General features: G+C 35.7%; 1 protein-coding gene across 21 annotated transcripts in view; it reads right to left on the bottom strand.

The window, feature by feature from the left end:
• HDAC9 (histone deacetylase 9) overlaps window positions 1-13,311 on the bottom strand; it is an 858,791-nt gene that overhangs the window by 472,927 nt on the left and 372,553 nt on the right. For 14 of the 21 annotated variants that reach the window (XR_012498895.1, XM_074340819.1, XM_019727304.2 and 11 more), the window contains one exon: window positions 7,060-7,122. Coding sequence is in view for 17 of the 21 variants with exons in the window: in XM_074340819.1 (XP_074196920.1) it covers window positions 7,060-7,122 (63 nt within the window). In the remaining 4 variants the exon portion in view is untranslated. Of the gene's footprint in view, window positions 1-5,505; window positions 5,568-6,709; window positions 6,904-7,059; window positions 7,123-7,358; window positions 7,423-7,525; window positions 7,781-13,311 lie in introns of those variants that run through there. The other 7 variants (XM_074340815.1, XM_074340818.1, XM_074340814.1 and 4 more) reach the window with 6 other exon arrangements.

Genomic DNA, 13,311 nt, shown 5'->3' with positions numbered 1-13,311 from the left:
GATAGTAATAAGAAAGTCTGTCTACTCAATGCTACTGAAAAAAAAAAAATCTAAGTGTTTACATGTATGTATATCTTCATGAAAATAAAGACCCACAATTCAGTTGAAAGAGAAATTACATAGTACACTTCCTTCACTTAATTAATTATATTTGGAGAAATTACAAACTAAAGAAAATTACAAAGGAGATTTCCACCACCAACATACACACTGTAGCAAATACTGCTGGTGCCTAGCAAACATCCATTCTTCTTGCCCTTTCTTCTTCCTAATAGAAACTAGATTATTAGTGGCAGCATTCACCCTCCCTGGCATGGCCCTGAGGAGCTCCCATGGTGGTCCCATTTTTCTTTTCAATGACTGGCTATGGGCAGGTGATGCTATTTTAGCCAATGCATGATGAAGGATGATTTACTTTTCTACTTTTGGATACATTTTGGGTAAAACTACCTTCCCTAAGAAAACACCCCCCAAAGCAAGGTTTCTCTTCTATGTCTCTGGAATTTATCAAGCATAAGTAGATGCAACATCTAGAACTATGACCGCCCACCTGTGGCTCCTGGGGGAAACAGCCCGGTGAGGACACCAAATAGAAGGTCAGCCGAGTGGAGGCACATGAAGGGCCTGCATGCTGCGGGTACTGACCACCTCGTGCTGCCTAACTATCCTGCTATTCCACTAAATGATCAATTCCCTTGTTGTGTGTCACTCTGTTTAGGATATTCTGTCACTTGCAGCGGAAGGCAACTTAACTAATATACCTACTACTCAACCATTAATCAGTGTTAGTACTGTGGCATAGTAGCTTTGTGTATGGATGTATAAGAAACACTGTTTAAAAGATATGTGCATATAATAAAAATGCATAAAGGCAAAAATGTCTGAGGATGAAAGCAAAAGTGCCCCTACCATCAGCACCACAACCACCACAAGTACAAAATATTTCCTAGTTTTTCTATCTATATACGAATTCTTCTGGAAATGAATAACTAGACAAAATAACTTTTAGAAAAACGAGATCATATCAGCAATATTATTTTTATTTAAAAATCATTAAATCTAAATGAATTTAACAGAATTAAAAATTGCAATTGAAGGGACTAGAGACATACTAAATGTTTCCTTCCTATAGGAGGAACTATTTCCAAAAAGATTTCTCTAAGGTTATATAAAGAAACCATTTTTAAAAATCAGTGTTTGGAGTCTTTTTATTTTTTTAAACTGTATGTTTCTATTTTAAGCAACAGGGAGTCTGTCCCTGCTCAGAGAAGATATCAGCATTTTCACACATCCCTCCATCTCACCTCTCCCCAATGCCTTATATTGGTTAGCTTTATGAATATTTTTACATTGCCCTACTTTATAAAATTTGCTTTCTGTCCTACAACCACAGTCTCATAGTTGTTTAAATGGATTCAGTGTTGCCCCATTAATCTTACTACGTTTTCTCTACTCATGATTTACACTTTTTGCTTTTATGTCCATCTCGTCGTGGGTTTCCTTGTCAAGCAGCCTAGTTCATATTTGATAATTTATTTCTAACTTGCACACCTATTTTCTCTATATTTTAATAACATCTTGCAAGGGTGGTACATTGGATTGTACTTCTAGAACTTCAGAGATTTTCCTTCACTATCTTCTGGCAATGAGTGTTGGATATATTTGCTAAGTCTTCTTGAGGCCCATACATTCCATTCCTTTGCACCCTCCCCCACCATAGATCTTTGCTTGATCTGAACCCCTGAAGAATTATTTATCATTTGAAATTCAGTGGCCCAGTCAGGATATGACTCTGCAGTGAGCACTTGCAGCCAATTTTCCTAAAAGACGGGAGCTTTTTCAATCTGCAGATTAAATTTTTTTTATCAGTGAAATGATCTTTCTTCATTTTCACAAAATTATCTTTTGTTTAAGTGTTTTGGAATATCAACTTCAGGGACATAAATACTCTGTTTGTTATATTGCCTTTGTCTTATTTATTGACTTCTCTCCAATTGCTTTAATCCATTTCCCCTTTTCATTCCCACTGATTGTCTCAAGCCTTTCCTCTTTGTTGGTGAAATTGTCACTGGTGTCTATTCTGTTTCCTGCTATTTCTAATGAATATTTTTGTTCTATAATCATCATGCTTTTTTCGTTCTCAATTTGTTTCCTTAGATTAAAATACCCTTTTTCAGCTCATTCTATTGTTTCATCATTTCATCTTTGAGTTCTTGTTTTATGGAATTTATATTCTCATTAAAGTGCTCTATTTGTGGGAAGCGATTAATTCCATGGATTCAACCAAGTTGAAGTTTTCTTCTTAGTAGAATCTCTAAGATTAGTTGGGGAAGGGTATTTCATTGCAAAGAGCTATGGATCATTTTCCCAATTTAGAGTGTTGCTCTGAAGCCTTCATTGCTCCAGAGACGTAGTTTTGTTCACCTTCCCCCATTTCTCTAGTTCCTCTTCCAGAATCCTTTCTACTGTTCCTCAGTCAGAAGAAGCAACAGCAACAATAAAAACAAACAAAAACCCTACAAAAGTGGAGGATATCCGGTCAGTTTGCATCTCTCCAGATTTGGGAACGTTAGAATTTTCCAGAAGTTGTCATCTTGTTAGTAAAATTCTAAGGAGGCCCTGTTAGGTCTCTCTGTTCTTTTCAAAGACCCCTGCTTCCATTTTCTCTTGATTTTCAGTTTCTGAGGTATGTATATTGCATCAGATCACATCATTTTCTTTGCTCAGTTATTACTAATATTGTGTGTGGGGAGGGGTATTTGCTGGCTTCTACTATTTTAGGATCACGTTATTATCAGTGGTACGATATTAGGTGGCACATTTTCAAATTTTTCATCTCCAAAATCAAAAATCACCATTTTTAAATTCATAATTTGGGTTTATTTTAGTCTTCGCAGGGGTTTTATTGAATTTTCTTACTTAATGGACAGAACAATTATGCCACCTGTGTCATCCACAGAAATAAAAAAATACTCATTCTTGTCCCCATTCTCAATGGGCCTACTTTAACTAGCTGTTTGATTGCTACCGATCAAATATTCAAATAGATAACAGCCTTTAAGTGAAGATTACCTGAGTTAGAGAACAGCAAAACAGTAATTATGGGGAATACCAGAAGTGATTCTTGACATGACAGGAGCATTTTACAGACTTACATTTTCATAATTAGATACTGCTTTCCAAGGAGACGTAAATGACTAGTGAATCTAAAATGTTCCTTTCCCCTTGACGATGTACACCAAGGGGGGGAAAGATATTCTCAAAGGGTGAAGATAGGGTTTCCATAAAAGAAATTCAGGATTTAGTTTTAAATGTTTTTCTTTTCTCCCCTAAAATAAGAATGAAATGTGAGTTGTCCTTATTGTAAACGTATTTTTCATTAATGCTGTACAAACTCGAGGAAATTCTTTCACAATAATTGTTCCAATATTGTCTGGACAGCTCTGCGGTCCGACGTGTTAAGCAACATGCCTGGCAACAGGAGAACACCCCATATCTGCCAGCTACTGCTCAGGGACTGGAGTCAATATTTGCTTCAGTTTCGGCCACAGTTATCACTTACAGTGGCCCCCTGAGCCACAAAAGTAGAGACTGACCTGGCAAAATGTATCACTCTTACTGAATTCCAAGATTCAGTATTATAGAGCTTTTTAACTAAAAAGACTTTAGCAGACTACCACCTAGTTCTACCTAACATGTTTAGCCTGGGTGGGTCAATGTTAGGAAAAAATGGAACCATATAAAACAGTTATAATTCAATAGTATATAAAGATCTCTGAATCAAAATCATGTGCATGGGTCAAGCCTGGACAAGTGATGGAAGCCTGCATTAATGCATTAATGCATAGCATCCAATAGAACTGGAATAACAAATGGGTACTGTAAAACAATGGCTAACAGCAATACAAAGCTTTTTAAAACAACTAATCTCAAGAAATCTGCTGTTGGGGTTTCACTGTTCAATTACATGTTCTACAACTACTTTGCCTTTGATTATTATGTAATGAGACATTTCATAGAACACATGCACACACACACACTAGCTATCCTGATTTACAGTCACAATTTGCGCAAGAAAAGAGTTTAATTCTTACCAGACCAGGAAAACCAGAAAGAAAAAGAAAAAGCTGATTTATAAGATTAAAGAAAACTTACTACAAAACAAAACAATAATTCCCCCATGTGACATACAATCTAATGCATCTATCTAGTTCAGTGAAATAGCACCTTATTGAAGAGCCAGGAGCCCAGATTCATTCACTAGAATTAGTAATAATAGTAGTGAGTACACACTTTAATAACATGTTGTGACATTTGACCCTCCTGTGAATGGCAAGAGGGAATCAGGAGGACACCCTTATTCTTCAGGTTACAAATACATAAACCAGTTACACAACCAGCTAGCAGCAGAGCTCTCAGAACACAGAGCTTCTGACTCCTAGAACAGTGCTCTCTCCCCCACCAGGTACTGCAACCATCTATTTTTTTTTTCTGTCTTTCAAATCCAAAGACTCCATCCGTTTCTAAGCCTATCAATCACATCACGCCACTGATCCACAAGGGAGATAAAGGTGATTTGTACCTAAATTAAGACAAACACACTCCTAATGTAGCAATGAACTTAAAGGGCAAACCCTACTGAAATATGTTGCCAGCATCAATGTCACTTTCCCCTCTCCCCACATCAGTGACACTCAAAGTTTGCTGCATATTAGGACTGCTTGGGAGATTTTAAATATCCTAACACTGGGGCTGTTTCCCATACCAATTAAATCAGAAACTCTGGGGATAGGACCCAGGCAGCAGTATTCTGTAAAACACTCCTGGTGACTCCAAGATTGAAGGCCCGTTCCTCAGAAGAAGTGCACAATAAAAACTGGGGGAATTAAATTGAAGGATATAGTATAGCAAACAAAATCAAACATTACATAGCATGATAGGAAGGAGGCAAATGTATTTATGTTTCAAATTTTAGAAATCAATAGAACTTGGAGTCTCCTTCTTTATACCAGCCAGGTTTGGGTGTTAATGTCAACCTATGTCACGCGTCATTTAATAGCTGGGGTTTAAATGCTGCTTCCTGTAGAACTGACCATAGCATGGACAGTCTCAAGCACTGCTTGAGTCTCAAGCACAGTTTCAAGCCCTGCTTGAAAATATTGTTACTTTGTATAAAAATCATTAAATGTCGGAAAAATGATAATATCAGCTAAAATCAGAGGAAAGTTAGGTACGATTGTCCAAGGCAGGGATGTCCAAACTTTTTTCAACGTTTTTTACCAAGGGCCATATGTGGTAAAATATACAAAGAGCTGGGCCACTCACTCGAGGTGAAGTACATATTGCCTCACTTGGTTTATTTAAGTAAATAAATACTTAATGGAATTTTATTTAAGTAAATAAATACTTAATGGAATTTGCTACGGGCCAATAAAAAATGGATTGCAGGCGGCAGTTTGGACACCCCTGGTCCAAGGCATAGAGAAACAGTGAACTTGTAAACACCTGTAGCAAGATTCGATGTCAGCAGACAGTTGCTGCTTGAAAGGCACCACTCTGTTTCCACCCTATGAAAAAAAATATTAAAACTTGCAGCACAGAGACAGGACTCAAAGGATAAAGTGTACTACTGAAAAGATACCTAAAATAGTTATTTTTGAAGAGTTGGTCCATATTTAAAGAATAAAATGCAAAAGTTAAGTGACCAGCAGAACCCTCCCCAAGCTCTTGTCAAATTTACAGCCAGGAAGACAACAAACTGTACTGAAATTCGGGTGTGTTTGCTTTAGATAAACAGACAAAACTAATTAATATAATTCCGGCCACTGAAGTGTAAACATACCAAATTGTACAAAACTGGTATTTTAGTCTAATTCCGTGAAAAAAATGGGTTAATGGAAGACTCTTAAAATCATCATTAACTAACCAAGGTTTAAAAAAAACTTGCTTGAAACATTGATCCATAGGTGGAAAGGTGTTCAACATTAAAATAGACATCATGCCAACCTGTGGAATATTTCTTTCATTTCTAGCCATACCAAGTATACACTGCTTTATGTTGTATTCTTATCATGGAAGTTTAGGTGGTGGTCTATAATTATGATTAAGCCCATATAGGAATTTAGAAGATGTGAAGGAGGAGAGCGAAGCCAATTCAGATTGAAGCATTCAGAAGAGGACCAAAACAAACCCCAATCTTTGTGAACTAGCTAGAGGAAATAAGTATGAAAAGCACCAATGACAAATAAGTGATATTGTCTGGAGAGTCTCCTCTTTTTAACAAACACAAATAAATAAAGCTGACAAGCTTCACCTCTCATCAGCACATCTCCTTGAAGGCACAAGCACATACACAGAGAAACCAGAAATTGGAATCTGTTACTGTTATTCTTTTAAGCACTGCACCTGTGTATAACACCTATACATGTGTGTTATGCCTTCGCATCTGCCTGACAATGTTAGACTCCCCAAATGGCTCTGAAGAAAATGAAAATAACCATCTGCTAATAATAATTTCATTTTACCCTAATTAGTTTCATTTTGGGCTGATGAGAAAAATCCACATTAAAACTACCTTCACAACTCCCTTGCAAACACATTTCAGAAGGTAGGTCTATAAATAGATGTGCTTCTGTATGCACGCTGTAAATATAAAATCATCAGGCTAGCCAAGGCTGCAATTTAAACTGAAGCCCCAGTATGAACTTACCTGATTTTTTAAAGTCCCACTGGTATACATTTACAATCAATCAGTACTGATCTCCTTTTTCTAGTTGCAGAGTAAGGCAAAACACCCCCAACTACATGTTACTTATCTCAGTTCCATCCTTCATCAAAAGCTGTGTGATTTCATTCAGAAGCAGCCGTCCCTAACCAGACTGAATATGCACAGAAACAGTAATGGAAGGGATCTAAGTTAAACCCTACAGACGCACCAAGAAAATAGCAACACCAACACCAAAAAGCAGCAAATCCTTGAGCGGTGCTTTTCTTAGCTGCATTTCCCAAGTCAGCCCCCTTTCAAGCGTAAAATGTCTCAGTTATGAGAGAGGCTCTTACCTGAGCTGATCATACTGTGCATTCTGTGCTGAGCCAAGAGCTGCTCTCGTCCAGCCACCCCATCTGAGGAAAAACACGAGTCACTCTCGTAAATTGTCTGCAGCATATTCCAATCACTCTTAGTTCAGCTACATGAAAGATTCATCTCTGCTCAGTGCACGGGCCCCAGGAGCTACCCCCGCTGGTCCTCCCTCCTCACGGAGAAGCTGCAGAGAATCAACTTCGACAATGATTTTCTTTCTGTTAAGATGGACAGACACTTTTTCGAAAGACCTGGTCACTTTTCCCATGTTACCAACCTGTGTGCAAAGCAGAGAGGACCAAGTGGATGCTATGACTCTGGAGTTTAGGTTATCCTGGAAACTAAAAGCAGGTGGGAAATAGGAATGTGCTTCAGGGTTATTGCTTTGTCAGAACAAGTAGAAAAATATTAACTCTACCCACGAGAAAAAGAAACCAATTAAACCTGGCTTAAAGTTCTTCAGGCTGCTAGAGTTTCATTGCAAGAACCGTCAGTCCCGCAAGTGGCTTCAGCCGGTGCCCTTCTCCTATCTGTTTGTGAGTGTCTTCCTCCTCTCTGGTCTCTCTCCGCTCAAGTTGGCTAAAGCTAGTGATAATCCATTTGCATATGAATCAACAACAGCATGGCCCACAGGCACAGAAATAGAACAATGGTCGGCCTGAGCCAAAAATAGGTCAAGCCTGGCCGAGTGATTGGAGCCTGCATTAATGCATTTAAAAATACACCAGCAAACCCAGCTGTCCAGCCTCTATCTTTCAAACCATAATTCTCTATCGCAGGGCCTTACAAGCAATTAACTCCTTCCTCCCTCCAAGCTTGCTTTACACACTGTTTCTCTATTGGCGATTCGCATCCAAAGAAAGAAAGGCAAAAAAAAAAAAAAAAGAAAGAAAGAAAAAGAAAAATTAAAATCAAAATTAAGAAACAATTCTAAGAGGGCAAATGCACATACATTTCATTTTATTTTATTTTTGTAGTATGTGTTTTGGGAAGAGAGAAGAGAGAAGTGCAGAGCTCTGTATTGGTTCTAAAATAATACTGGAAGCTTTTGCTCATAATGTGGTTTCTGCCTCACCCACGCACAGCAATCCTGGTGTTCTATTTTTGTTGCCTGTTTCTCTGGCTACACTGCAGTTGGCTGTAGCACTAGAAGCATTTTTGCCTTCTAGTTTCAAGACTGACAGGAGATTTAGTAGAGGTAGTTTTCGGAAAATAAGCACACCCCAGAATAAAATGCACATAAAGGACTGGCTTGATTTTTTCACTTGCTATTTATATAAGGCAATTGTCCATTTCAGAAATCTAAATATGATGGTAGTAGCCCCCTATCAATTTTATTGCATCCAGTCTCTATGACATAGAAATTTAAAAAAATAGCTTAGACCTGAAAATGTTCCCTCTATTTCAACCTCAGTCTAAATTGTTTACCTGCAAAAGGAAGAGAAAGTGTGGTTACTTTCTTATGGATGGATGCAGAATTAGTGAGCACATGCACCTGTAGATCAATACATGAATAACTATGAATGTTTTTCATTCATCTCTACATTGGTTGCTTGAAATACAGACCTTAATTTTCTAAAAAAAAAATAGCATCTATAATAGTTGATAGAGTCCCAGAACAACACACATTGAGGAATTCATTTATAAAGTAAATGAACTCCTATGCAGTATATAGTACTAAGAACTCTATAGTCTCTTGTGAACTCCTCCCCTCACTAATGACATCATTTCTTTATGAGCAATAAATTCTACATCACAAATTGGGTTGCTAGCATCTAGCTACGCCCATGGGCAAACCCCAAAGTAATAATCCACTAATTGTGAGAGGGTCTTTTCCCTTTTGTGAATTAGATCATCAAGAAACATATAATTCCTAAGGTATTAGTATTAACAGAGAAGGAAGAAGAAAAAACAGTGTTTTGAGGTTCCCAGAACAATCAGATAGAGGAGGGATTTTGGTCAACGACAGAGTGTAGAACAAGGGAAAAGAAAAGAGGACATGGAGTTTTAGTGGAAACGAGGAAAGTTGTTAAATCATCAGGCAGATAACCCACTGCTGAAGAAAATGGCACTGCATTTTCCTTCTTTCATAGATTAACTCTTCCTTCTTGCAAAATTTTATCTGGACAGATAAATTGCAAGATTTAAAAAGAAGGAGTTATTCCAAACTGCATTTACTTAAGCTAAACAAGAAAAATCTTACATTCCTGTCAGTGGAAAACACTATTTAATTCCATCTGATATTACAAGTAAACTTTCACCAAATTAAGAAATTTGGTGTATAAAAACGCAAGGGATGGAAATACTGTGGCTCTGGTAATTTACCTCAGAGATAATGTAACCAACCATATAATTTTAGGCCTTGGGGGAAATTTAGAGTTTGTCTACAGTGGTGTTCAAACTCTCTGAAGTACCTGGGAGTTTTCTCACAGTGTTCTCTCACAGCAAAGGTTCTTCCCCCTACCAGGGAAGCCTCACTTTTATCTGTTTACATTTGGGGATGTAAGGTTTCTTTTGAACAGTAACTTCTTACATTAAGAAAAAAATAATTGAAATCCATTCATCTAGTACAAACAAGCTCCCTATTTTATACATGAAAAAAGTAAAGAGACTTGCTCAAGGTTGTGACTAAAGAATCTTGCTTAATTTCTAACAGATCATCTCTGAGTAGGTCTAGCATTCACATTCTCAAGTCTGCCATCTTGTCCCTTACTAAAAGGATGCAAATAATTATCTGAGATATTCAGAATAAATTTTAATATTATCTAGTAATGAAAAATGGAATCATTGTCTAATTGTTTTAGAGTGATTTCGAACAATTTATGCAAAGTAGTGATAAGCATATGAAGGGATAACAAAAACCCCAGTATTGACATAATACACTCATATATCATGTGCCATGTTATACTTAAATTATACCCTCAAACTACAAAAGTCTCCCAAGCTTTTATAATCATAAAAAATAAAACTCCAAAAGAGTGAGTTAGTAATTATCCTATTTCTCAGAGGGTCTAGAAAAGGGCATTCCACATAAAATAGTATAAATAATGTGCCTTCTTCATTTTGACAAGTTATTTAACTTGAGGTTTATTTATATTTCATCCCTGAATTCTTTTAGCATTTGTTTTCCCCGTTAGCAGCCTTGTCTTTCAATGCTTGATAAAAAAAAACTTAGTTTACAGTGAAAAGACATTGACCAATTAATACCAGTTACTTCTGAAAAAATAATTATCATTAAAAACACCACCAAATACATTGATTACCATGCTCCATTATCCAACAATTTAAATATTAAGACTGTTGAGTTAATTTTTCTCACATCATCTCAACAATGTCGGTAAAGAAATGTGACTAGGTTTCTTTTTGGGCATTTACAAAACTGATTTTACTGGCTTGGAAAAAAAAGATACTAAATTTTATATTGCAAGAACCATAAAAAGCTACTGCAATATCAACCTACATTAGATAGGCAGTTTTTAATATCTCAATATAATCAATTTTAATTCAATTTAATAAATGTTTTGGAAGCTGATCTAAATATTATATTTTACATTTATTCAAATAAAAAGTGAAAAAGAACAGGGAAAAAAACAGGTTTCCAATTTAACAGAAAATGGGAGTGGGGATCAAATCCTAATGCAAAATGTCATTCAAAAGTGATTATGAAAATTCTAATTCTTTTTATGCAGTTTACAGGCAAAACAAAACAAAAAAAATGTACTAAAAAATCTATATGGCATCAACATATTTCCAGAAATATCCTTAGACCCTAGCTCACAATAACCTTTTCTTAAATCAGTCTAGGTTGATTACCAAAGATGCCACTGGAAAGAATGGTGTGTAACCTGATTTATTTTACCACAATAATATATCCTGTGTTCATCTGTAACCAAGCATAGACTTTTCATGTGGTATCAAATCTAATGATTCTAGAATCTAGGCAATAAGATGTAAAACTTGTTTGCCTGACATACTGAATAGTGCTTTACAGGATAGTTATAAATTAATCATCAAAAACTGTAACTCCTCCACTCATTCATGTCGCTGCTTCTTCTGGCCTCATATTTCTCAAACTATTGACAAAACAATAAAGTTATACACACTTGCCTGCAGGCAACAGACTTGGTTCCTATAGACTCACAAGGATAAGAAAGGAGAGGGAAGTACAGTGTACTAATTTTTATTTTGAACTAAGTAGCTTATTTATCTGAATTTTCTAGATCTCAGAGGAACATCACCAATTCTTATTAAATAGTGAATACTCAATTTATTATACAAATGATTCCTCTCACAAAAACAATCTAATTGGTTACCAAATGGTCTTCAAATAAGGAAATGTTGCTTGGACCCAAGAGCAGATAAAAGGTTTGAGAAAACACATCAACAATGTGTGTTTTATAAAAAAACTATTTTATATAGTGCAAGCTCTGAAGATATAAATGTATACAAGAATGTCCCAGCCTCTACTTTAATGGAATTTTCAGTTTTCAGAGACATACAGTCAAAGCAATTATTATAAGTTTGATAAGAAACTCTCTACCTCTAGATTTATTTCAGTATTCCTTGAATTTTAATTTATAACCATGGATTCAAAATAATAAACTGGCAGTGCTTTTATGAAGATTACAGAGTATCATTATCTGTCAAAAAAGTATTCAGTAGGGGCGGCCGGATGGCTCAGTTTGTTAGAGGACGAGCTCTGAGCAACAGGGTTTCCGGTTCGAGTCCCACATGGGCCAGTGAGCTGCGCCCTCCACGACTAGATTGAAGGACAACGACTGGAGCTGATGGGCCCTGCAGAAATACTGTTCCCTAATATTCTCCAATAAAAATATTTTTAAAAAGTACTTAATAAATAGTAGGTATTATTACTATAAATATGATTAATAAAATATTGTATAGATCTTTAATTCACAATTATTAAAATACTTGAAAACTGTTACTGACTTATTTTTTCTAGGAACTATACAAATTCTAACGAAGATTATGTAATCAATTAAATATTGAGTGCCTTACCTATAGCTACAGATGCTTCGTTTAGCAAATTAAAGGAATTTTACTTCTTATAATATTACCAGAGGTTAGTATAATATCCTGCGTGTAGTGTGTTACTAGATAAATACCTGTGCAATAAATGATTCCTTTTCCAAAGGATCCTAGTAAGAGGCTAGTGATCTGGAGTAAGTAAGATCTAATATTTCATTCTTTTTCATTTTAGCATATTCTTATTAAAATCTCAATAATTATCTTCAAATCAATAATAAATCATAATTTTAAAAAGCTAAGTAAATGCATGTCTGAAAAGATCTCTTGTTGAAATCAAGCAGTTTAATTATACTTTTTTTTTTGCATTTATTTTACTTGCCTTGTTGCTGTTTCAAAACATAGAATAACCACTGAAAAAAAGTTCAGACATCAGACTTCAACAGAAATTATCTTACATGATATAATTTAAACAAAGTTATCAAATATTTTTGAGTGAATTAAGTATTCATATGTTTTTCTTATGAAGGCTCAAAGATGTTGGCATGAAGAAATTAACAAAAACTGCTTTTGTAGGTCCACTTTATACAAATTGATCTCATAACTGCAGTGATGGCTGAGCTTTTAGAAAAGTATAGTTATCAATTACATTGGCTAGTGTCCACATGTCCTATTTTTAATTGGAGAATTCCATTGATTATACCATCCTGACTCAAAATTCTAAAAAATACATTATATGTTCAGACAACCTTCTTTGCAAAAGTCACTTGAGACACATAACACAATATTTTCTTACACTTTGTATATACAGTATTTCTGCTTTGCAGTGTATTTGGTCCTTCCAAAATGTCCACTGAGATATTTGGTCCATGCCAAAAAGTCCTTGGTATTTGCTGATACATTAACACACCACACATCATGAGATCCCATCTTCAACTTGTCCTCTGTGCATTTCTCTAACTGTAGCGCTCTTACTCTGTAGGCACAGTTAATATAAACCCCACTCTTCTGCAAGATTCAAACCTCGATCCATCCACCTAACCACATATGCAATTACTAGCTACACTGCAGAGCCAATAAGGGTTCTTATTGGCAATACAGCCACAACACAATTATTGGACCAAAAAAACATGATAGTATATGTATTAATGTGCAAGTATATGTATTATATATATATATATATATATATATATATATATATATATATATATATATATATAATACATATACTAATACATAGTATACAT

The sequence above is a fragment of the Rhinolophus sinicus genome, linkage group LG09 (genome assembly GCF_036562045.2).
Source record: "Rhinolophus sinicus isolate RSC01 linkage group LG09, ASM3656204v1, whole genome shotgun sequence".
NCBI lineage: Eukaryota > Metazoa > Chordata > Mammalia > Chiroptera > Rhinolophidae > Rhinolophus > Rhinolophus sinicus.
This window is presented reverse-complemented; position numbering and strand designations above follow the sequence as displayed.